The 25,635-nt window shown below is 43.1% G+C and overlaps 3 protein-coding genes across 8 annotated transcripts in view; 2 read left to right on the top strand and 1 right to left on the bottom strand.

Moving 5' to 3' along the window:
* The first annotated feature begins 102 nt into the window (after window positions 1–102).
* Window positions 103–11,233, top strand: ppp4r3b (protein phosphatase 4, regulatory subunit 3B). Its single transcript, XM_083533232.1, has 16 exons — window positions 103–664; window positions 2,582–2,637; window positions 2,728–2,826; window positions 2,906–3,529; window positions 4,776–4,853; window positions 5,000–5,116; window positions 5,232–5,351; window positions 6,570–6,701; window positions 6,788–6,884; window positions 6,971–7,012; window positions 7,105–7,263; window positions 7,340–7,509; window positions 7,591–7,730; window positions 8,336–8,484; window positions 8,600–8,787; window positions 9,171–11,233. Exons 1-16 carry the CDS (start codon window positions 523–525, stop codon window positions 9,282–9,284), a joined length of 2,427 nt encoding a protein of 808 aa, XP_083389358.1. The 5' UTR covers window positions 103–522; the 3' UTR covers window positions 9,285–11,233.
* A 3,645-nt stretch (window positions 11,234–14,878) lies between these two features.
* ccdc88ab (coiled-coil domain containing 88Ab) overlaps window positions 14,879–25,635 on the top strand; it is a 59,834-nt gene continuing 49,077 nt past the window's right edge. For 3 of the 6 annotated variants that reach the window (XM_083532277.1, XM_083532276.1, XM_083532274.1), the window contains exons 1-3: window positions 14,897–15,663; window positions 15,754–15,854; window positions 24,831–24,939. In XM_083532277.1, coding sequence (XP_083388403.1) covers window positions 15,592–15,663; window positions 15,754–15,854; window positions 24,831–24,939 — 282 coding nt within the window. In that variant the 5' untranslated portion in view covers window positions 14,897–15,591. Of the gene's footprint in view, window positions 15,664–15,753; window positions 15,855–24,830; window positions 24,940–25,635 lie in introns of all 6 variants that reach the window. The other 3 variants (XM_083532279.1, XM_083532278.1, XM_083532275.1) reach the window with 2 other exon arrangements.
* fhdc1 (FH2 domain containing 1) overlaps window positions 20,437–25,635 on the bottom strand; it is a 106,059-nt gene continuing 100,860 nt past the window's right edge. Inside the window, exon 14 of the mRNA XM_083532351.1 lies at window positions 20,437–20,480. The gene's annotated coding sequence lies outside the window, so the exon portion shown is untranslated. The remainder of the gene's footprint in view (window positions 20,481–25,635) is intronic.

The raw sequence follows: 25,635 nt of genomic DNA, 5'->3' as shown, positions 1-25,635 counted from the left end.
CCCCCTCTTCCCCCCCCCCTCTTTGCCCGCTTCACGGACGTGACTACAAAATGGAGGACATTTTCATCTAGTGCGCTTCGAAGTGCGCAGGGACAGTGTAATCGGACAGAGCCTCTGATCGCGTTTCATTACGCGTCCTAGTGTCATAGAAAAAGCGCCTATTTGCTTCTTAGGATTTAGCCCTAGTGCGGGTAAGATAGGCCGCCTAGACAGTGTACGCGTATGTGAATTGAAACGTAGCCGCAGCTCGGGGTTACAAGATGGCGGACGTTGTGTTGGAGCGATAATAGAGCGAGAGAACTAGACCCGGGTTTGTATTATTTTCGGAGGTTAAAAAGAGCGAATAAAGCCGCTGTTTTATTGTTCATTCGCAGGGTATTTAGTGTGGTAGGAGGTAAGATGTGGTTATTAGGTGTGATGAAGTGTAGGGGTTGAAAGGTGGGGGGTTACATAAAAAAGGGTCGCGTTGAAAGGGGGAGGGAGGAGGATTTTTCGGGGGGTTTGTGATTGAGGGATTGAAGCATGTCGGATACGCGGCGGCGTGTAAAAGTCTACACGCTCAACGAGGAGAGGCAATGGGACGACCAGGGAACCGGACACGTTTCATCCGCCTATGTGGATCGGTTGAACGGGATCGCGCTGCTGGTGCGGGCCGAGGCGGACGGTAAGGCTCCCCTATGCTATGCTAATCTATGCTATGCTAATCTATGCTATGCTAGGCAAGTTCGCCCTCAGGAACTTCAAGCTCCCTAAAGTTACCCTTCTTACTCCATTTCCTCTTCCGTATCCAAACTAAACACAATAAACGAGCTGAAAACACACACTAACGCGTATTAAACGTGTTATAAACGTTTCCGTGATAAAGACATGCTAATCTCCTTTAGCCTCGAGCTCAATATTGTCCCTCACATTTCCCTCCGTTACTCCACTGTTCCACATCAGCTTTTATTTACCTCAGCTAATCTTTACTTCCTGTATTGTTTCGTCTTTTCTTTTATTCAGGGCTGAAGATTATTTACATTTTCAGGTGTTTAACACAAAAAAAAAGACTTAAATAATTATATCGAGTAACGTTGTTTAGGCAAAAGTATTAGGACACCTGAGTTCCTCAGCCATGATGTTTCTCATCCACACAAACTGAGATTCACTTTAACTAGGAGACCAGATCTTGTTCCTCTGTGATCATATCTGAAGATATGCTGTAGATGGAGTGGAAGATCTTCTGCTACAGAGCGCCGACCCTCAGCCCCGCTGAACCCCTCTGAGATGTCGGACAATTTCGTACTGAGCTCATGGTGTCCATAAACTTTTGACCTATTCAGAGCTATCTATCTCTCTCTCTATCCATCCATCTCTCTCTATCTATCTCTCTATCCATCCATCTCTCTCTATCTATCTCTCTATCCATCCATCTCTCTCTATCTATCGCTCTATCCATCCATCTCTCTCTATCTATCGCTCTATCCATCCATCTCTCTCTATCTATCGCTCTATCCATCCATCTCTCTCTATCTATCGCTCTATCCATCCATCTCTCTCTATCGCTCTATCCATCCATCTCTCTCTATCTCTCTATCCATCCATCTCTCTCTATCTCTCTATCCATCCATCTCTCTCTATCTCTCTATCCATCCATCTCTCTCTATCTCTCTATCCATCCATCTCTCTCTATCTCTCTATCCATCCATCTCTCTCTATCTCTCTATCCATCCATCTCTCTCTATCTCTCTATCCATCCATCTCTCTCTATCTCTCTATCCATCCATCTCTCTCTATCTCTCTATCCATCCATCTCTCTCTATCTCTCTATCCATCCATCTCTATCGCTCTATCCATCCATCTCTCTTTTTCTCTCTCTCTATCCATCCATCTCTCTTTTTCTCTCTCTCTATCCATTCATCTATCTCTCTATCTCTCTATCTATCTCTCTATCTATCTCTCTATCTATCTATCTATCTATCTATCTATCTATCTATCTATCTATCTATCTATCTATCTATTCGTTCTCTTGTCTATCTATTTTTTTCGGTCTGTCAATTTAATGATTTATATCTGTCCATCTATCATTCCTTTTATTTATCTAGTCATCTATTTATATCTGTTTGTCTCTCTATTTATCATCTATTGATTTATCTCTACATCTGTTTATCTATTTATAAATCTGTCCATCCTTCTGTCTCTATATTACATACCTGTTCTACACCAGCCCTTTACCCAGATCGTATACGTGCCACGGCTCGTCCCCCAGAACACGGCTCGTCCCCCAGAACACGGCTCGTCCCCCAGAACACGGCTCGTCCCCCAGAACACGGCTCGTCCCCCAGAACACGGCTCGTCCCCCAGAACACGGCTCGTCCCCCAGAACACGGCTCGTCCCCCAGAACACGGCTCGTCCCCCAGAACACGGCTCGTCCCCCAGAACACGGCTCGTCCCTCAGAACACATCTCTTACTAACACTCCCTGTTATTGTGTTTTGTGGCTGAAAACAGAAACATCTCGGGCGGTTCTCCTCCTGCGCGTCGTCTCGTGAAATTGCTCTGTACACGTACACAGCTTCTAACTGTGGTTGTTTTTCCTCAGGATCTCTGTTACTGGAGTCCAAAATCAACCCGAACACGGCATATCAGAAACAGCAGGTGAGTCGCAGTGAGCGCTTCTGAAACTCCCTCGTGAGATCCGTGTTTTCGTCTGTTCTTCATGCTGTTCCTTTTTGTTTGTTTTTAAAGGACACTCTTATCGTTTGGTCCGAGGCGGAGAATTATGATCTGGCGTTGAGTTTCCAAGAGAAGGCAGGCTGTGATGAAATCTGGGAGAAGATCTGTCAGGTACAAGGCTACGGATCCTGAAATGCGACTGCCAACTGTTATTTGTATTTTTTTTTTATTAATGTTTGTCCCTGTCCAGGTCCAGGGTAAAGACCCGTCTGTGGAGATCACCCAGGATCCCATCGACGAGTCCGAGGAGGAGCGTTTCGAGGAGATTCCCGAGACGAGCCACACGGTGGAGCTTCCAGCCTGCGAGCTGGCACACCTGGAGGAGATCGCTGACCTGGTGACCTCGGTCCTGTCGTCCCCCATCCGCAGGGAGAAGTTGGCGCTGGCGCTTGTGAGCGACGGCTACATGCAGAGGCTGCTGCTGCTCTTCAGGACGTGCGAGGAACTGGGCGAGCACGAGGGTCTGCGCCACTTGTACGAGATCGTACGCGGTGCGCTCTTCCTTAACAAGGCAGCGCTGTTCGAGGTCATGTTCTCGGACGAGTGCATCATGGACGTGGTGGGCTGCCTGGAGTACGACCCGGCGCTCATCCAGCCCCGGAGGCACCGCGACTTCCTCACCAACACCGCACGCTTCAAAGAGGTAATTCCCATCACGGACTCGGAACTCAGGCAGAAGATCCACCAGACCTACCGTGTGCAGTACATCCAGGACATCATCCTGCCCACACCCTCCGTCTTTGAGGAGAACTTCCTCTCCACACTCACCTCCTTCATCTTTTTCAACAAGGTGGAGATCGTGAGCATGCTGCAGGTGAGATTAACTATCTGTCTGTCTCTCTGCGTCCGTCCGCCTGTCTCTCTCTCCGTCCGTCCACCGGTCTCTCTCCGTCCGTCCACCGGTCTCTCTCCGTCCGTCCACCGGTCTCTCTCCGTCCGTCCACCGGTCTCTCTCCGTCCGTCCACCGGTCTCTCTCCGTCCGTCCACCGGTCTCTCTCCGTCCGTCCACCGGTCTCTCTCCGTCCGTCCACCGGTCTCTCTCCGTCCGTCTGGCCGTCTCTCTCTGTCCGTCTGGCCATCTCTCTCTGTCTCTCTCTGTCCGTCTGGCCATCTCTCTCTGTCTCTCTCCGTCCGTCTGGCCATCTCTCGCCGTCTGTCACTCTCCGTCCTTCCCCGTCTCTCTGTCTGTCCACCCGTCTCTCTGTCCGTCTCTCTCTGTCCGTTTGTCTGTCTGCTTATTTATCTTTGTTTATCTGTCTGTTTGTCTGTCTCTATCTCTGTCTATCTACCTACCACTGTCTATTAATCTCTCACTCTCACATTGTCCGTCCATCTGTCTGTCTAGTTATATAGCTGCTCTCTCCCTCTCTCTCCCTCTCTCTCTCTCGTTATCTAGGTTAAAATATGAAGTTTCAGTTGAGGTGAACTGATAAATTCCTCACAAATGCATCAGACTTTGTTTTTTGTGGGAAAGCTGAACGTGTCATTTGCACTCGTTTGTAATGAGGTCGTTATTGTGACGTAAAAGCGTCTCTAGCTGCCAGTTATGATGTTGATCAGTGGTCCCCAACCTTTTCTGCACCACGGACCGGTTTAATGTCTGACCATATTTTATGGTCCGGCCTTTTAAGGTGTGGTGGATAAATACATCAAAATAAAATGATCCGAGCATAAAAACTGGTATTTGATTAATATAATAATAAACGTGAATCCACTGTGTTGATTTGTGTTCTTTTTGCTCTCTTGGGGGTTTGAGTTTAGCGGTAGTCTATTATGTGTTAGCGGCCGGAGCCCCTTCAAGAAGGTGGTGGATGGAGGTAAGACGTGTGACAGAGGCAGGAATCTTCACATGCATCAAGAGTGAGTGATAGACAGATGTGGAGGAGAAAATCCAGTCATTTTCCAACGTAAAACATTGTTCAGAATCAGATAATAAATCAAACAGAAATTATGTAAGTTATGTATTCTTTCTGTGCGGCCCGGTACCAACTGACACACGACCACTTGTGTAGAATATGTACGTTGCATTTAAGGTCATTGTCTTTCCCGTGCTGTCCAGGAGGACGAGAAATTCCTGACTGAAGTGTTCGCTCAGCTCACAGACGAAGCCACAGAAGACGGGAAACGGAGAGAGCTGGTAGGATTACGTTCATTACCGTTAATACACAGCTTCAGTCTGCGATATCTGTAGTAATTAAAGTGTGTGTGTGTGTGTGTGTGTGTGTGTGTGTGTGTGTGTGTGTGTGTGTGTGTGTGTGTGTGTGTGTGTGTGTCGGTCTTCAGGTGAACTTCTTCAAAGAGTTCTGCGCTTTCTCACAAACGCTTCAGCCTCAGAACAGGGACGCGTTTTTCAAGACTCTGGCGAATTTAGGAATTTTACCCGCACTGGAAATTATAATGGTGAGTCTGTGGGATAAACACGGAGTGGGCGGAGTCAGAATACTGCTCGGAGTGTGTTCGCGGTTCAATTCAAATCGTTGGTTTTTTTTTTGTTTTTTCTCCCCCTTTTTTAAAGGGGATGGACGACCTGCAGGTGCGAGCAGCAGCCACAGATATCTTCTCCTACCTGGTGGAGTTCAGTCCGTCCATGGTGCGAGAGTTTGTGATGCAGGAGCCACAGCAGGCTGAAGATGACGTGAGTACAGAAACAATTTCATTTTAAAAACCTCGATTTTGAAGTTCCGGTTCGGCACAATTTCCGTAGTGTGTGTCACACCATGAAGTTATGGGAAAGAGTAGTGGAAGCCAGGCTGAGAGAAGAGGTGACCATCTGTGAGCAGCAGTATGGTTTCATGCTGAGAAAGAGCACCACAGACACATTATTTACTTTGAGAATGTTGATAGAGAAGGTCAAAAGGAGTTGCATTGTGGATTTAGAGAAAGCGTATGACAGTATGAAGAGAGGAGTTGTGGTATTGTATATGGAAGTCTGGTGTGTCAGAGAAGTATCTGTGGGATCAAGGATCGGCTCTAAACCCTTTTCTGTTTGCAGTGGTGATGGACAGGTTGATCGACGAGGTCAGACAGGAGTCTCTGTGGACTATGTTGTTTGTAGACGATATTGTGATTTGTGGTGAGAGTAGTGAGCAGGTGGAGAAGAGCCTGGAGAGGTGGAGGTACACGCTGGAGAGAAGGGGAATGAAAGTCAGTAGGAGTAAGACAGAGTACATGTGTGTGAATGAGAGGGAGGGCAGTGGAGTGGTGCGGTTGCAGGGAGAAGAGGTGGAGAAGGTGGGGGAGTTCAGGTATCTGGGGTCAACAGTGCAGAGTAATGGAGAGTGTGTTAGAGAAGTGAAGAAAAGAGTGCAGGCAGGGTGGAGTGGGTGGAGAAGAGTGATAGCAGGAGTAATTTGTGATAGAAGAGTATCTGTGAGAGGGAAAGTTTATAGGACTATGAGATGTTGTACGGTTTAGAGACAGTGGTATTGAGTAAAAAACAGGAGGTGGAGCTGGAGGTAGCAGAGCTGAAGATGTTGAGATGTTCGTTGGGAGTGACGAAGATAAACAGGATTAGAAATGAGTTTAATAGAGGGACAGCGCATGTAGGACGTTTTGGAGACAAGGTGAGCGAGGCCCAATGGAAATGGTTTGAAAGAGGTGGACATAGACTGATAATCCGCCCTAATGGGAGCAGCCGAAAAATGATTTAAAGTGTGTGTGTGTGTGTGTGTGTGTGTGTGTGTGTGTGTGTGTGTGTGTGTGTGTGTGTGTGTGTGTGTGTGTGTGTGTGTGTGTGTGTGTTTTTTGTTTTGGTTGTTTTTTTTGTTGTTGTGTAAAATGTGAACTAAATCAGTGATCAGCAGACACAGCTGTTTTACTCCCTTATATTTAAATTTTTTTTTCTCTCTCTCAGGATGTTCTTCTGATCAACCTGGTGATAAAGCAGATGATCTGCGACTCGGATCCCGAGCTGGGCGGAGCCGTGCAGCTCATGGGGCTCCTCCGGACCCTCATTGACCCCGAGAACATGCTGGCTCCCACCAACGTGAGTTTACGATCTCGTTTCTCGTCACACAGGCCGCTGTTTTTTCGCACGAGTTTGTAACATGACTTTTCTCCCTGTATGTCTAGAAAACCGAGAAGACGGAGTTCCTCAGCTTTTTCTACAAGTACTGCATGCACGTTCTCACCGCGCCGCTGCTGGCCAACACGGCCGAGGAGAGGAAAGGTGCCGTGTTGTACTGTAACCTCATTTATTCCCTTTTCTTACATATGGATCTGTTTATAAAAGTCGTTCATGCTCGATTTTGACAGATTTACCCGAAGGATCCACGAAAGTAAAGCCGGTTTGTCCAGGTAAAAGCGACACGTCCCGTCATCACGTCGAATTTGTCTCTTCCTCTAGTTTTAGTCTAAAATCCATCCTCTCTCTCTCTTTTTCACGGCAGACAATTTCCAGACGGCTCAGCTCCTCGCTCTGATCCTGGAGCTGCTGACGTTCTGCGTGGAGCACCACACGTACCACATCAAGAACTACATAATGAACAAGGACCTGTTGAGAAGAGTGCTGGTGCTCATGAATTCCAAACACACCTTCCTCGCCCTCTGTGAGTCCTTGTTAAGCGTTAAGTTGGGTGTCGCGTCGCCGTGGCGTTCTCTCACTCCGTTTCCGTGCCCTCGCAGGTGCCTTGCGTTTCATGAGGAGGATAATCGGCCTGAAGGATGAGTACTACAACCGCTACATCATCAAAGGGAACCTGTTCGAGCCAGTCATCAACGCTTTGCTGGACAACGGGACGAGGTACAACCTCCTCAACTCGGCCATCATCGAGCTCTTCGAATTCATCAAAGTGGTGAGGTTTTTTATTTTTTTGTTAAAGCGCGGCTTCTTAAAGTGGTGCTTTTATTCATTTCTTTAAATTTCACGTTCTCAGGAGGACATTAAGTCGCTCATCGCTCACATCGTCGACAATTTCTACAAAGCACTCGAGTCCATCGAATATGTCCAGACGTTCAAAGGTCTAAAGGGTCGCTACGAGCAAGAGAAGAACAGACAGAGCCGAGGGCTCAGCAGGTCACTTTTCTTTTTTTACAATAAAAAAAAATCTGGTGAATCGGCGTTAATTAACTAATGATAGAGGGTAAATTGTCTTCCTTAGTACACGGGTTTTACCTGTTCAGCGCGGTGTCCGTGGGGTCTTAATGTCTAAAATAAAAGAAATGAAAGTTTAGCTTTTAAAAAGTCGCTGTTTTTAGTCTTTGATTTTAAACTGGTCCTAATTTTCTCACGTCCATATAACGCCTCCTCTTACGCCTGTTAAAATGTTCCCGCGGCAGTGAAAAATGGGTCTGTGGTTGTTGGAGTTTTCAGGTGTATTACGACTACAAATGAGAGTAATTGTACCCCAGATGTAAAAAAGTTAAAGGATATTTGACTTGATAAGAAACACCCACTCAGGCCACTTTCCTTTTCTGTTCCTCTGGAAATATTAACCCTGTAATTATATTCCACTATTAAGTAATTTAAATGAATGGACTAATTAAAGTGAAAGTTGGCATGGCTCTGTTTCATGATCACCCCAGGGTTCAGGAGGAACGTTGTGACCGCTTCAGCTTTATGTGGTTAAAACGTCAATAAAAGCTTCTTGACTCGAGTAACGAAAAGCCGTTCCTCCACAGGTACCGCCGTGACGCCCGGTCTGTCGAGGACGACGAAGACATCTGGTTCAACGAAGACGACGACGAGGACGAGACCGACTCCGGAGTCGAAAAGCGGGTCGAGGAAGACTTTCCTGAAAGCTACGGAAAGTTTATGGGAGCCAAAAAAGGTGTGCGCTCGCCCTTTTTTTTTTTTTTTTTTTTTTTTTTCTTCTCCTTCCTTTTTATTGTGCTTTACAATCCAGTCCCCCCTCTGTCTCTCATATCTCTCTCGTCTCATCGCAGTTAAAGAAAGCGAGGACAAGGAGAACCTCCCGAAGAGAACGCAGACCGGCAGCTTTAAGTTCACCATCTCGCATTCCACTGCCACCGCCAACGCAAACGGCGAGAAACCGGCGCCATCCGCATCCCCCGCCAGTCCAAACAGCTCCTCGGCGAAGGGGGTGACGGTCGCCTCAACGGCGGTGGTCAAGGTGGGCGTGGCTTTTCTAGTCATAATCATCATGTTAATAGATTTATTTAATATATACTACACAATCATGATGCGTTTGTTTTTGTGTTTTTTTCTTTCCATTGAATTTCTTCTCAGAGGCACTTCAGGCCACGTATATTTATTCTATTTAAATGCTACGACTTTATTCTCCACTTTAGAGTCGCAGCAATAGGAGAATAATTCAGTCCTGAAATCTCGGTACCAAAACGCACTTGGTACACGCGCAGCATAAATTTTACATTGAATTTATTTCTGCTTTGTATAAAAAGGGAATTGTAGCTACAACTACACATTATTTCCATATTCAAACCGTGTCACATTCAGGGAACGGTTTAGTTCTAATTTTGTTTTGCCGTTGTTCAGACCGGACTGGTGGGTCTCGTGGACTACCCCGACGATGAAGACGAGGAAGGAGAGGACGAAGAGGACGAGGACGACGATCTGGCTCCCCGAAAGCGCCCTCGCCTGGGCTCGTAAAAAAACAACCCATCAATCAATCCCAAAAAAAAAAAAAAAGAACGCGTCCGCAATTCCACGGTGCCGAAGAGTCCCGGATTTAGGGGAGCGACAGGATTAGGACACGACCTGAACTCTCCTGCTTCAGCACAACCATCAGACACGAGCACCAGAGCAGCCGAGCCACGCCGCGGTCACGCGTCTCCCTCTCTCTCTCCGTCTTCTTTTTCTCCATCCTACACCATCCCCCCACCACCACCCCTCCCCACCGTGACCCGGACGTGCCGAGCTGTCTGAGCAGGAACGCAGAAACTTCTTCACAGCTGGGGATTTTTTTTTGTCTTCTTTTTTTTTTCCCCTCCACACATCAGAGAGCTGTTCAGCCTAGCGGGACTAGCTATTTAGGAATAGAAGACTGATTGGCTGAGCCTACTGATCCACTGGTTCGGTTAAGGGAGCATAAAATTGGGAGGTGGGGGGGAGGGGCAAAACCAAAATAAATAAAAAATGAAGCTCAGAAAAGGGTCTGAGGAGCAGGACTTGAATGTTGTCCATGTCCTTGACTTGAAACTAGAACCTCGTGTCTTTCATGATTTTATCACCAGTCGTTGTACAGCAGTACCACTTCCACCCCCCCCCCCTTTTTTTTTTTTTTTATATTTTAATTTGGAAAAGAGTAACATGCCAGTGTACATTGTTCTCATCCTCTTTTGGCACGCGTTATCGCGGACCCATGGTCCTCCCCCACCCCACCCCCCATCATTATTATTTTTTTAATCCAGTTTGTTTTATTCGTTTGAAGAACACTTCACTCGAAAGAAGTTGTGATGCTGTTTTTAATAACGTCTATTAAACACGTATTAAACCGCAGTCAAAGTTGTTTTGCAGACGAACGGAACGCGGTCCCGCCTCCTCTCGTGTCGTAAACGAAGGCTTCTCGGAGGAGCGCAGGCTCCGCTCCTCAGCCGCGGATCTCGAACGCAACGCATCACCAGCACGCGGCGTTTCTCTTTTTATCATTCACAAAGAAAGACCTCTCAATAAGCCATAGAAGGCGGTTCCTGGCGTTGTTCCAGGGCCGTAGTTTGCAGCTCAGCGAGAAGTTTTTTGCATGCGGATGAAGTTTCACCAGCTGGAAACGGCATCCGATTGTGTGGCCAGGAACCCAGTAAAGAACCAGTATAATTCTAGAGTTTTGAAGGCTTTGGTTTCATGTTTGTTTTTTGTTTTTTTTTCTTTCTTTGTTGTTCTTCATAACCTCCACAGGAATTGTGTACCGTTCGTTTGTAATTTTGAATTAAATTGGCCTCAAAACAAGCGGATGAGTTAGAGGTGCATTCTGTATCATGTTCTGTAAATGAAACCTCGAACATTTAGAAGGACAAGGAAACTGTAGAACTTGTGTGGAAACGCCGCGTCTTTTATGGCTTTTAAGACGCAAGTGCGTGTTCCTTTGGGGTTCTATGTAACAAACTAAAAACATAAAATCACAAAGGGGAAGAACGTTCTGTGGTGTCCAAATTGGACATTTTTCGTCTCTACCAGAAGAACTTGAGCAAGACTGAGAGCTTGTTAGCAGACTGCTCCACCTCCACAGGTGAGAGTTGAATGATTTGGAGTTGTTTTGGAGCAGGGAATGTTGGAGGCGTATTCCAGTTGGGTGAACGAACCAACATACATCAGCATACGACAAAACGATGAAACGTGCGAAGCGTACGTCCAAGCATGGTGGGCGTTATTAAGAGCGTAAACAGTCACGTGGAGTTATCTAGGGAAAGGCTGCCCAAGTTTACCGCAACTAAATCCTATCGAACTGCTCTGGGATCAAACAAAGAAATAAACCTGGAACGTTTTTTTTGTTGAAGGTATTTGATTTCAGAGAAAATCGCTGTCCGTGGTGCTGAGAGTGTGTAAAGCTGTTGTTCATGCAAAGGAGGGATTTTTCAATGCAAATAAAGTCTGTCCGTTTATTTATTCGTTTGGTCGATCTTCCTACCCAGACACGTGTCTTTCCAAAAGCATAAAAAAGTTGTTGTTTGGGTTAAAGGAGACGGTATTCCGATCTTTCCGTCTCCTACACGGCTTTGCAGAAAATAAAATACCTGTTATGGGTACAAGCAGCATGCAGAAGATCAGATGTGATGAATATATGGTACAAGTGAACAGTGTGTTATGGAGCGTTATTCAGTACATCAGATCACTGTTACATTTTATACAATACTGTTTATGGGATGTAGGATTTCTATATGCATGTTATACGTTATAATAGGATTTATAGCAGTACAATATTCTAAAGGACTCACGGAATGTATTTGCAGTTGCGTTTTTCTTGTTTTTTTGATAATTTTTCCACATGATTGGAGTCCACCTGTGGTAAATTCATGGCCATAATTTGGAAAGGAGCACACCTGCTTATATGAGGTCCCACAGAGCACAAACCGAGCCATGAAGTCCAAGGAATTGTCTGTAGACCGCCGAGTTAGGATTGTATTGAAGCACAGATCTGGTGAAGGTGACAAACATTTGTGCAGCATGGAAGGTCCTAATGCACAGTGGCCTCCATCATTTATAAATGGAAGAAGTTTGGAACCACCAGCACTCTATCTAGAGCGGAGTCACCCTGCCAAACTGGGTGATTGGGAGAAGGAACCTGGGGAGGTGACCGTCTCCATACCCCCCTGTCCTCTACATCTGCCTCTTTCAAACCAACTACCTGCATGTCTTCCCTCACCACATCCATAAACCTCCTCCTTGGTCTTCCTCTTTTCCTCCTTCCTGGTGGCTCCATCCTCAGCATTCTCCTACTGATATACCCCATGTCCCTCCATTGCACATGTCCAAACCACCTCAATCCCACCTCCCTCACCAGCTGAAGAAGCTGCTGTTCACAGACTGCTGTATCCAAGCACATGAATGAAAGGAAAATAATGTGGTTGAAAAAGATGAAATGAAGCCCCTTTAAGAATTTGTGGAGATTCACAAAGAGTGGACTGCAGCTGGAGGCAGTGCTTCAAGAGCCTCCATGTATCCACGGGCTACAACTGATGCATTGGAAATCAAGGTCCCAGAGTCTGGAAGAAGAAGAGAGGAGAGAATCCAAGTTGCTTGATGTCCAGTGTACAGTTTGCACAGTCAGTGGAATCGTTTCATCTTCTGGTGTTGCTACACTGTGTTTTTTTTCAGGTGTCCTATAATCTTATACAGTACTTTATAACTATAGTCCACAGTGTGATGCAGTATTGCATTGAACACCAGTATTTGAAGCTTGTGCTGGAATCCACACCCAAGAACATGGAATTGTGTCACATTCTACTAACATTCAAATCCCTACAACCTTCATTTCATCACCTCCATGTGCCCACACTAAGGCTGTAATGATGAGTAAAAACCAGGCAGATGTGGATGAGATGTGTCCATGAAGAAGAGTGAAGAGGATGTAACGGTGTGCTGATCGTCGCTCACCGATGCTCTGGGCAGCGGGCGGTCTATTGTTGGCATGGCAACACTGGATTCCCCATGGAAATTGTGGACGAAGGCTGTTTCTGCAGCTCTGTGTTTCATAGGCTTGGCATTAATCGCATGTGTCGTGTCATGCAGGACGGGACGGGATCGATTTTACGCCTGATGGAGATTTTTGTCTTTGTCAACCGTGAAGGGTTACTATCCAGAGCATCATCTTAATGTCCTGCTGTAATGCCTGAATAAATCCACATGGTCCCTCGTATTTCTAAATAATATTTTATTTAATTATTAAATAAATATAAAATATATTTATAATATTTAATAATATGTAAAAAAAAATTATTTAAATATCATTATTAAATATCCCAATTTTTTTTGTCCTGTGGGCTAGAAGAGATCGGAGGTATTCCTTGGACTATACACGGTGTATGGACTTAACACTTTTCCACATGCAACCTTAAATATGACATAATCTCAATATTATTATTATTATTATTATTATTATTATTATTATTATTATTATTATTAATAATAAAAAATATTTTTAAAATATGCAATACGTCTCCTCACCACCAGGGGTCAGTGATCACCAGGTCAGGAGCATTACTCGCAGAAAAAGGGTGTGTCTGCTGCATCAATGCCTAAATAATGGCTACACAATCAGTGTAATAAAAAAAAATAAGGAAGGAACCCAAGGCCTACATGATGATATGAAAATCAAAGGAATGGCGCCAATGTGGCTTCTGAGGATCAAAATTAAACATCAGTGATCCGCACAAATATTAATGCATTACACATTTTAATATTAAGTTATTATATTATTATATTTTTAAAGGTACATATTATTAGTATATTATTATTACTATTATTATTATTATTATTATTATTATTATTATTATTATTATTATTATTATAAATAAGTTGATATATTGAGTTGTGAACGCATCATGGAGAACATACAGGACATTAATGATAAAACACGATGCACTGCTGTAGGATTGTTTTTTATCTATCTATCTATCTATCTATCTATCTATCTATCTATCTATCTATCTATCTATCTATCTATCTATCTATCTAGACAGACAGACAGACAGACAGACAGACAGACAGACAGACAGACAGACAGACAGACAGACAGACAGATCCAAAGACACAGCTGTCTGTTTAAATAATAGATAGGTTCCATTCAAGGTTTCGATGGATGGATGGATGATGGATGGATGGATGGATGGATGGATGATGGATGGATGGATGAATGATGGATGGATGGATGGAGGATGGATGGATGGATGGATGGAGAATGGATGGATGGATGGAGGATAGATGGATGGATGGATGATGGATGGATGATGGATGGATGGATGAAGGATGGATGGATGGATGGATGGATGGATGGATGAGTGGAGGATGGATGGAGGATGGAGGATGGATGGATGGATGGATGTATGATGGATGGATGATGGATGATGGATGGATGAATGATGGATGGATGGATGGATGGATGGATGGATGGATGGATGAATGATGGATGGATGGATGGATGGATAGATGGATGGATGGATGGATGGATGGATGGAGGATGGAGGATGGATGGAGGATGGATGAATGATGGATGGATGGATGGATGGATGGATGGATGGATGGATGGATGGATGGATGGAGGATGGAGGATGGATGGAGGATGGATGAATGATGGATGGATGGATGGATGGATGGATGGATGGATGGATGGATGGAGGATGGATGGATGGATGGATGGATAAACTGGATGGTAAAGAAGTCTTTAGTGTGGAATAATGTTGGCAAGTTGTATAAGAGGAACTGCAAAGTATCTGTCCAGATGTGTGTCCAGATGTGTGTTTGAGTTTGTTTGTTTTTTCAGTATTTTTTAATGCAAATTAAATGTATATTTGTTGATGTGTATCTTATGGAGTTTTATTTCTATGTAGCAGTAAAAAGAATAAAGTGTGTATAGTTTTGAAGCTTATAAACACGTGTTTTAAGATATAAACCCAAAGGGAGGTGTTTGGTGTGTGCAGGAGTGGGCGGGGCCAAACGGCTACAACGTTGCTGCAGAGGCGGGGCTTATGTGAGTAACGGGGCGTGGTTTCGGTGGAGCGTCTATGTGGTGGGTGGGCGTGGTTTCTCCCGGTCTCCTCTTGCACACTGCAGTGTGTTGAGTGTGTGTGTGAGTGTGTGTGTGTGTATGTGTTGAGAGAGTGAGTATGAGTGTGTGGGTCCTTTTTGAGGAGCGGCATCATGGAAACGCAGGCAGGAAACCAGCGCTGCCCGAATCCACATTCCTGGGATACTCATTAAATATTTTTCTTTTTCCATGATATTAGAAACGTCTTGGTGGAACTCAGGAGATCACTGGAGAACCACAAGATCGGTGATTTTGAATTTTACCTGGTGGATTTTTTTGGATTTGATTGGTTTCTTCTTATATATATCTCTCTCAATGGTTGCTGCTGGATCTATTGCATTCTTCTAAGGACCTTCAGAGGCTTTTGTGTGCTCCTCAATCGGCTCTCGGGCAAAACCCAGGACATGATACATCTATCATAGAATATTTAGACAAAGAGGAGAAAAAAAGAGAGGAAGAAACAAAGAAACTCTGATTTTCTCCTTCTTTTCTCATTCCTTTCTCACAATATGCGCCCTGGAACCTCATCAAGAAGATCTGCGGCTCTGATTTGCGGTTTATTTATGGGAAAGGCTTCATTCAGAGAAGAAAAATGATTCGGTTTATTTGATCCTTTTTTATATTTATTTTGCGTCCATAAAAAAAAAAAAACCTTTTCCATTATTATTATTATTATTATTATTATTATTATTATTATTATTATTATTATTATTATTCATGGAGATCATGGACAGTGAGGTGTTCACACCACAGCTGGAGCAATTTCTGCTCACTCCTCTGGTGGCATGGGTAAGATCAACCTTCTTCTAGATTTGGATTTTTTTCAAATACATGCTTTTGTGTAAAAAAAAATAAAATAAATGTCTGGTTCTATTGTAGGTCCAGACGGTTCTCCAGCCGAGCCCGAGCGACCGAAGCAGCCTTTCTCTCTACATGGAGTTAGTGGATGGGTCCTACCTCAACGAGGTCATGTTGATGATGTGAGTCTTTTTTATTGTATCTTGTCTGGGTTTACTCGCCGATCTCATATCTTGGAGCATCATCTCAAAAGCTCAGAAAAGCATTGGATGAGAATCCATCAATAGGCGAGTCGTAAATTTAAACCCGGGCGATGTAGGTTCCTTTACTTCTCTTTGTGAGGTCCGAACGATCGCACACACATCGAGCACGCGTCTGGTCTCCAGACCTTCTCATCTGAAGGTGAGACGGTGTGGGTGTGCTTCTAAGAGAGAGCCACGCTTTCATGCGCAGACATTGAGCATGAACGTATCCTCCTAAAAAGGTTTCCAAATAGCTTCTGGAGGTCCGAATGCTGATCACGAATTTAATAACCTGAACCACATGGTTTGGTCTTCAGACCTTCAGAAGGTGTGCTTCGAGAATGCCATGCTTTTTGAAATCATCGTGTGAACCTTCTGAGAAGGTTTCCAAACGGCTTGGGGAGGAAACCGCGAGGAAATCTCTCTGTGAGCTCTGAATGTCGCCCAAATCAAGCACATGCTCTGATCACCAGATCTTCTCACCATCATGCTTCAAGAATGCCATGCTTTGTGAAGATATTGTGCTCCCCTCCTGAGAAGGACTCATGTTGAGTTCTTAATGATGGTCATGAATCATACAAGCCGAGCGCATATCTGGCCTCCTAACCTGAAGGTCTTCTCAAAGTGTGACCTCACAAAAGAGATTTTCCTCATAGTTTCCAATGTCTTCACAAGAACGCGTGGCCTTCTTAAATGACACCTTCTCACCTTCTGCTTGATCCTATAAGGAGCTTTGAATGTCTGTAGACGCCACATTCACACTAGGAGGACATCATTTATGTTCTGCGTACGAGTGAGACACTGAACTAGAATCTTCCACAGCAAGCAAACGTGTCCAGATGATCTTCAGCCCAGATCTCATGGAGTCTGTGGTTTGACGTTCCTTCAGGTTTTTTACCTTCTCATTGGTGTAGGTTTGATTCCAATGTTTTGTTTCTGGTTGAAGGTTGAGCTCGTTGCAGATGTTGGAAAGATCTGGATTTCAGTTGTTTATTTTAAATTCTATTTTTTTAAACGACACTTTCATGTTTGTTTTGCGGTTTTGAAGTTTCTTCTGCAAACCAACAGCAGTGCGAGACCCCAGACTGTGGAGCAACCAGAAAATCACTTGATCCTGATATTAGTTTCCTGGAATTTGTTGTTTTTAGGTTTAATTTTTCATAAAACACAAAACTTTAGATTTCATTTCCACCAACCATAGACAACAGTTTCTTTCTTTCTTTCTTTCTTTCTTTCTTTCTTTCTTTCTTTCTTTCTTTCTTTCTTTCTTTCTTTCTTTCTTTCTTTCTTTCTTTCTTTCTTTCTTTCTTTCTTTTGCTTCTTTCTTTCTTTCTACCTTTTCTTTCTACCTTTTCTTTCTTTCTTTCTTTCTTTCTTTCTTTCTTTCTTTCTCACTTTCTTTCTTTCTTTCTTTCTTTCTTTCTCACTTTCTTTCTTTCTTTCTTTTGCTTCTTTCTTTCTTTCTTTCTTTCTTTCTTTCTTTCTTTCTTTCTTTCTTTCTTTCTTTCTTTCTTTCTTTTGCTTCTTTCTTTCTTTCTTTCTTTCTTTCTTTCTTTCTTTCTTTCTTTCTTTCTTTCTTTCTTCCTTTTCTTTCTACCTTTTCTTTCTTTCTTTCTTTCTTTCTTTCTTTCTTTCTTTCTTTCTCACTTTCTCACTTTCTCTCTTTCTTTTGCTTCTTTCTTTCTTTCTTTCTTTCTTTCTTTCTTTCTACCTTTTCTTTCTTTCTACCTTTTCTTTCTTTCTTTCTTTCTTTCTTTCTTTCTTTCTTTCTTTCTTTCTACCTTTTCTTTCTTTCTACCTTTTCTTTCTTTCTACCTTTTCTTTCTTTCTTTCTTTCTTTCTTTCTTTCTTTCTTTCTTTCTTTCTTTCTTTCTTTCTTTCTACCCTTTCTTTCTTTCTTTCTACCTTTTCCTTCTTTCTTTCTTTCTTGCTTTCTTGCTTTCTTGCTTTCTCTCTCTCTCTCTCTCTCTCTCTCTCTCTCTCTCTCTCTCTCTCTCTCTCTCTCTCTCTCTCTCTCTCTCTCTCTCTCTCTCACACACACACACACACACACACACACTCATCCCAAAGGTGTTCATACTACAGTTGATTTGTCTTTTTCTTTAATCTTTTCACACCTTTGGAAAATTTTCTCTCACTTTTTTTAAAAACTTGTCTTTTTTGATAAGTTTTATTTCCCCTGACGTTTTATATTTGTAGTTTTTGTGTGTAATGTTAAATGTACTGTCTATCAATCGTTAAAGTAGAACTACGACAAAAATGTCACATTCAGTGGAAACGTATATTCGTTTTAAGGCTCCTAAAACCTGAACATTATTCTTTGATGTTCTTCAGTATCTGATCCTCACCAGGATGTCGATTTCAGATCATGAAAATCGGGATGTGGCTTAAGATTAAAGAAGTTACATCACCATCCTAATGAAAACGTTATAACCCTCGTTTATAACTGAATCTACTGTGCATTTGTTGAAAATAAAATCCAGAATAAATGAGGAAAAAAGGAGGAAAAAAACAATAACAGATTAAAGTAAAATAAAAACTTTGTAAATTATAAATAAATATGTTTGTATATATATAATTTATAAATTGTGTCGCAGTAAAAACAGACGACAGAAAAGTCAGACTACAGTAAAAGTTATTGCACATGTAACTAATTATTATTATTATAATTAAAAGACGTCTCCAAAACCGTAGCTTCTATTTGGAGCGGTTGGAAGTTTCTGGGATGCTCCTGTGGTGTGTGTGGTGTGCTGTGGGCGGGACGTTGGTCCTGGACGAGGCTCCTCGCTTTGGGCAGCTGTTGGCGCTCGTCCTCACAGCGTGGCGCTCGGACAGAAGGCACATTGTCTCTCCGAGGGAAGTGAAGCGGCTCTTTGTTAAGCGAGTTAACTGGACGCTCCTGAAGGTCGTGTGATAAAATCGATGGGTTGTTTTGAGCGGAGAGGAAATGTTCTGGTCATCACGTCTAGAGTCGAGGCAGCGTTCTGTTCCTCCCCAGTAGAGAAGAGTAGTGGAGTTTAGATGAGAGTCTGAGAGCGTCACATTCAGGTGCTGAAACGCTAAGGAACAGTACGGCTAGTGATCAATACCCACTCTGAAAAAGGGCTTTTATTGGCGTGTTGGTGCTCAGGCTCGTGATCTGGAGGAACTGCTGCAGGGGATTTGAGCTCCACATTCGTCTCAGCAACTCAGAGTTCTGTCACGTTTCGGCCCCGAGCCCAGAGTCTGTTAACGTCCTGCTGCTTCTTCACAGTGTGTGATGATGATTTGGGGAACGCGGTCAGGAACAATAGCAGGAAGTACATCTGCTGAGAGGGGGGGGCGAAAGAGAGAGAGAGAACCATAACATCAAATATGTTCTTCACAGTTTATGGATTCACCGCTTGCTCTTATAACTTCCACTCTTCTCTCTTTCTTTCTCTCTTTCTTGCTCTCCCTTTTTCTCTTTCTCTCGCTCTTTCTCTCTCTCTCTCTCTTTCTTTCTTTTTCATTTCTTCTGTTCCTTGTGTACTGTCAGTCTTTTCTTTCTTTCTTTCTTTGTCATTTTTCTTTTTTCTTTCTTGCTTTCTTTCTGTCTCTCTCACACACACACACACACACACACACACACACACACACACACACACACACACACACACACATTAATCCCAATGGTGCTATAGCAGAAGATACACCAGGTTTGAGTCTCCTAGTTGAAGCGAACTGGGAAATTCCATCCAGTGACGTCTCTTTCAGTCGTGTATCTTCAAGATCCACGTACGAGCTGGAATAGTCGGGTGTCCCAATACTTTTGCTTATTCAGCATATTTCAGAAGCTTCTTCCCAAAAACATTTCCTTTTGTCTTTTGTTTGTGGTCATGTGGTCATGCCTCCTGCTTTAGCTCATGCAAACACACACACACACACACACAAACACACATGTTAAACACTCTCAGTCTCCTCTTTTTTTCCTGGAGCCCCACAGCAGACTGATTTCTTGGTCTGAGAAAAGAAGCCTCCAGGATTAGCTAACGGTTTTAGCGTATGTGAAACAGATGGTGGAGGTGAACCGCAGACACACTGCTGTACAGGTACACAGCACCTGAACCCACGTTTATCTCCATCATCCCCAACATAGCCATTACCTCACAAGCTGTAGCGCTGTTAGCATTGTGACTTAGCATTGAGATTTTACACCAGCGCTTTCATTACATCAAATCCCCAATCGGCCCTCCTTTCTTTTTGTTTATCAGTTCTCACCCCATGGTGATTTCTTTGATGGGTGATAATGGGATAAACCAACATTAACACACACACACGTGCACACACACACACACTCACACTCTCACACACGCACTTCTCGCGTCTTGCTTGCTTCCTCTCGATGCACGGCAAAGCCTCGTTTCCTCCTTTGTTTCCTCCGTCGTCCGATCTGAGCCTCGGCTTGTCTGAATTTTTACCTTCAGGCAACCGAGGGCAGGTTTGAGACGAAGGTGAAGATGATGACGAAGATTCCATCCCCCCCTCAATCAAACCCTTGAGGTTTTTTTTTTTTTTGGCTCTTATCTTCCAAGTGGAAATGAGCGCCTGTGATTCCTGTGTGAAAAAACGTCCATAAAAAAAGTACTATTATGCTTTAGATTGTCTGTCTGTCTGCTTGTCTGTGTCAGTCTGTCTGCTTGTTTGTGTCTGTCTGTCTGCTTGTCTGTCTGTGTCTGTCTGCTTGTCTGTGCCTGTCTGTCTGTCTGCTTGTCTGTCTGTCTGTCTGTCTGCTTGTCTGTCTGTCTGTCTGCTTACTTACACACATTCTGGTCTACAATAAACCAAATCATGTAAGGAGAACAGAAATTTTCAGAATGATCATTTTTCAGCTGATTAAGGGCATTTAAGGGTATTATGGCCTCGTGTTTGTCGACACCTGAGCATAATCCTGCTTCTATTTGAAAATCTTATTTCACATTGAGTCTCCATTCACTCCTTAAAATCTCCAGGAAGATTTTCCATTTGATTTCTGTGGAGATTTGTGCTCATTCAGTCATTTAGTAATGTCAGGTACGGGTGTTGGTGATGTGAGGAGGCCTGGGGATGATGTTCCAATTCAGTAGGTGTTCAGTAGGGCTCTATAGCAGGAGATCTTCCAACCCATGTACAGGTTTGGGTGTCGAAGTTCAATGAAAGGGTGAATATCATGTTCCGGCATCCAAAAAACTGTCTACAACATTGTGTTAACAGTTTGAAATGTCAGGTCTCCCAATACTTTGGCCCATCCAGTGTATGTAGTAATGCAGTGCAGGCTGATTTTTAATCCAGTTCAGATTTTTTCCTCAAAAGAAAAGAAAGCCAGACTACACACAACTGTTCAAGACATCAGAGATTATAAAGTTGAGGCATTAAGGCATGCGGCTTTGGAGCCAAAGGTTGCGAGTTCAAAACTCGGTCATACCATTCTGCCTCCTCTAGGGGTCCCTGAGCAAGGCTCTAAACCTTGTAGCTGCTCAGTTGTATGAATGAGATAAATGTAGATCATAAATGAAAACATGACTGTAAAAACAAACTAATAAATAAATAAATGCATTAAGATCCTGTTGTCTTAAGCTGGACAATATTTGGGGAAGTGAGAGCTCAGTGGTTAAGGCTTTGGATTGCTCATTAGAAGGTCAGGGGTTTGAGCCCTGGTATTTTCAGGCTGCCACCATTGGGGCCCTTGAGCAAGGCCCTTAACCCTCTGTGCTCCAGGGGTGCTGTATCATGGCTGACCCCACCAAAGAATTTCACTCTTGTTTACCAATAAAAAGTGTGATATTGAAATTTCAATGCATTTCTTAAATACCTATTGGTTAGTCTGGTAAAAGAGTAGAAATCAGAGCGAATTAAACACAATCAAAAGGTTGGGGGTTTAAGCCCCAGTATCGCCAAGATGCCTCTGTTGGGCCCTTGAGCAAGGCCCTCAAGCTTCTCTGTGGTCCTTGTGTGCTGTATCATGCCTGACCCTGGGAACAATGCTTTGATATGGAAACAGAAACACCAAAAAAGAAAAGAAAACACTGTCTGATTTGGGTATTCAAAGGAACAAATTGTTGCTTTTGGAAAGGAAGTTGTGAATTCTTTAAAAAAAAAAAAAATGTGCTTAGAAAAACAATAAAAATCTCCCAATTGAAAGAGGAGAATAAACATCATGGCTGGACGTCTATATTGTGTGTGGGTTTGTGTTATTACTCAACGCTTGTATTTCTGATTGGTCCGATGTGTGTGTGTCGTCCTCGAAGGCTGACCAATGGGATTATCGGCCCTGGGGTACATGATGAAACCTATTCAGAGTGTCAGATGGAGGTTACTCGGGTGCCTGGGCATCGTCCTCTGCGTGACCGGGTGTTTTCTCTCGCTGCTTGCTAGCGAGGGTGAAGGAATCACATTTTCACCTTTTGCCGAGGTGAAAATGATGGACCTGAATGATGAGTGTTTAACCAGGATTTCTGTTCCCACTGCTGGGTTTAATTACTGGGGTTAAACTCATCAGGGCCGCCTGAATGCCCTCCTGTGATCAGAGGTCACGTGATAGATGCTGCATTCACACTGCATAAAAAAAGACCTTGTCCTTTAATTTGCAAGACAGAGAGGCGGTGTGTGTGTGTGTGTGTGTGTGTGTGTGTGTTGATTACCTTTTTAGCTTTTTGTGTTCATTTACGACTCGAGCGTCTGATAGACGTGTAGTTTCCCAGTCACATGATCGTGTGAGTGACACAGTTGAATGGACGAGTTAACCATTGTGTGTGTGTGTGTGTGTGTGTGTGTGTGTGTGTGTGTGTGTGAGAAACCCCTAAGGGTGAGACAAGAAAGTGTGTCAAGGTTCATGCATGTGGCACAGAAGGGGGACTGGGGTTACTGATCATGTTTAAACTTCAGGGAAGGTGATGCTAGATGTTCCAGTTCTTGTGTGATGTGAGAAGAACCTGACGTGGTGTTTTGCAGTTGTACTCTTTAGGGTCCACACGCTGTGGAAAAACTAAAACTATGAGTATCCTTTCTGGTTTTTCTCATCAACAAGTCCATTGGATATTTCTGTGTATGGAAATACTGTAGAGTTGTTTTGTGAAAGTCACTTCTTCTTTCTTCAACAACCAAAGTAACTGAGTTCCATCTATTAGTTCACTTTTTATTGGGGTCTTTTTGTTATTTGTCTTTTTCACAATCCTGAATTACAGACAGTTTGGGACCTCAGTGGTAAATGAGGCTCTGGGTTACTAATCGGAAAGGTCCAGGGTTCAGGCCCTGGTACTGCCAAGTTAATACTCTTTGGGCCCTTGAGTAAGGCCCTTAAACCTCTAAGCTCGATGGAGATTGTATCATGTCTGACTCTGCACTCTGCCTCCAGCTTCCTAACATCTTTCTTTCTTTCTTTCTTTCTTTCTTTCTTTCTTTCTTTCTTTCTTTCTTTCTTTCTTTCTTTCTTTCTTTCTTTCTTTCTTTCTTTGTGTACTGTCAGTCAGTTTTTTTTTCTTACTTTTTTTTCTTTCTCTCACTTTTTCTCTTTCTTTCTTTCTTTCTTTCTTTCTTTCTTTCTTTCTTTCTTTCTTTCTTTCTTTCTTTCTTTCTTTCTTTCTTTAAGACATTTTTTTCTGTATTTGGATGTAGAATTGTGTTGAGTTCTTTGTTCAGTAAAGTAATTTAAAATGTCTTTTTAAAATCCTGACCTTCACTTTCAGTATTTACTGCCAGAGCCTCATATTTTAAACTGTTTCCACTCGGGTGCTTCGCAGCTCAGACTCATTCTGCAATGGTGTGATAATTGAGCCAACATGGTAGAACATCTTGAGGGAATTCTTCTTTTTCCCGCCACACCAGACTCATCTCTCAGTCGAAGGAAACTCGATTCTCACCGTAAAATTTTACAAAGCAGCGTATATCTAACCAGATTTAGACCGAAATAAATCCAGATCTGGGTTCTGTCACGAGACGGGTTACACGTGGGATGTGCATGAAGTAAAGGGTTATGACCCCGGTGACGCCGAGGCCAAGTCTGAGACAGACGAAGGAGATGTTTTGGTCTGGTCATCACGCTGATGTTACTCATAAACACTAAACATGTGCCATTGAGAGGATTTTGGACGTTTTGTACAAAAAAAACTTCACTGTTTGGACAAACGTTTCTCGACACCCAGGTTGCCATGTGCTACTTTTTAAATATTAGTAGTATTAAATTTTTTATCGAAAACAAAAAGCTACGATGTAAAAAGATGATTGTTGTCGCATCACATGATGTCTCTCGATTACGCTACGATCAACCCCCATCATTATCTCCTACACACACACACACACACACACACACACACACACACACACACACACACACTGTGTTTAGTGTCTGGAAATATCACACGTCTCTGTCGATGCATGTTTGTTTTTCAAGTCACGTCACATGATATATATTCATCTATATTAATACTTCTACATGGGTTGGAGTGAAAGATCTCCCGCTGTAGAGCTCCAACCCTAACCCCAGGCCTCCTCACCTCACCTATTAATTTGGCACAAATCTCCACAAAATCTAGTTGAACACCTTCCCAGGTGCTTATTATAACAGCCAATAGAAACTAAATGTGGAATGGGATGTTCAAAAAGAATCGTCCGATTTCTGCAAACTTTTGTCAGCGTTCCCATTCGTCCTAAAGATGTTCATTAAGGTTGTGGTCAGAGATCTGTAGCAGGCCACCCAAGATCTTAGATAGATTTAATGCCATCTTCATAGTCAAAGGTTTAATTATCTCCATGAAGCTATCTTCATGGTCCGAGCTCTACAGCAGGCCATTGTAACTATACATCTCTTGTACTTCTGAAGTTTCTGCTATGGAGATAGATGGCCTCAGATGATGACATGGCATAGAATCTCTTCTCTATCTACTCCATATGAGATCTAATTGTTTCTGTTGCGTTCTGCAGAAATCCCAAAGTCTCCAGCCAGAGAGTGAACAAGAAAGTGAACAACGATGCAGTATTACGTGTTCAGAATCTCTCCATCCTCATACGCCACATCAAAACATACTACCAGGTAAGTCGCTGCTTTTATCATAGAAATCTTTTTTAATAAATGAGGATTTTTTTTTTTTAAAGCTATGACGGTGAATTTGCATTGGCGATTAGTGAATTTATTATTTTCTGTTTATTATTTTTATTTTTTCATATTTAATTCAATTTTTTTTTTTTCAACACACGGTGATTGTCCCAAAGCAGGATAGGTTAAATAGGATAGGATAGGTTAGGATAGGTTGGAATACGATGGGGTAGGTTAGGATAGGATAGTATAGGATAGAATAGGATAGGATATGATAGTTTAGTATAGGATGGGGTAGGATAGGATAGGTTAGGATAGGATAGGTTAGTATAGGATAGGTGAGGATAGGATAGGTGAGGATAGGATAGGTGAGGATAGGATAGGTGAGGATAGGTTGGGATAGAATAGGATGGGGTAGGTTAGTATAGGTAAGGATAGTATAGGTCAGGATAGGATAGGATAGGTTAGGATAGGTTGGGATATTTTAGGTAAGGATTAGATAGATAGATAGATAGATAGATAGATAGATAGATAGATAGATAGATAGATAGATAGATACTATAATTTATAATGAAGGAGCATTTGGTGTTAAGGAAGAGAATGGTGTTTATTTGGTGTCTGGTTCCTCTCAAGGGGGGGGGGGGGGGGGTTATTTACCCCCTCTTGTCCTCAAAGATGATTTTTGACTACACT

The sequence above is a fragment of the Silurus aristotelis genome (genome assembly GCF_946808225.1).
Source record: "Silurus aristotelis genome assembly, chromosome: 27".
Lineage (NCBI taxonomy): Eukaryota > Metazoa > Chordata > Actinopteri > Siluriformes > Siluridae > Silurus > Silurus aristotelis.
The sequence above is the reverse complement of the archived record's forward strand: the minus strand, read 5'-3'. Positions and strand labels throughout refer to the sequence as shown.

Excerpts from the sequence above, each read along its gene's own strand:
- ppp4r3b (XM_083533232.1), top strand. The coding sequence starts at position 523 with ATGTCGGATACGCGGCGGCGTGTAAAAGTCTACACGCTCAACGAGGAG. Across the intron at positions 3,530-4,775 it reads AGATCGTGAGCATGCTGCAG|GAGGACGAGAAATTCCTGAC; the intron begins GTGAGATTAACT and ends CGTGCTGTCCAG. Across the intron at positions 5,117-5,231 it reads CCGCACTGGAAATTATAATG|GGGATGGACGACCTGCAGGT; the intron begins GTGAGTCTGTGG and ends CCTTTTTTAAAG.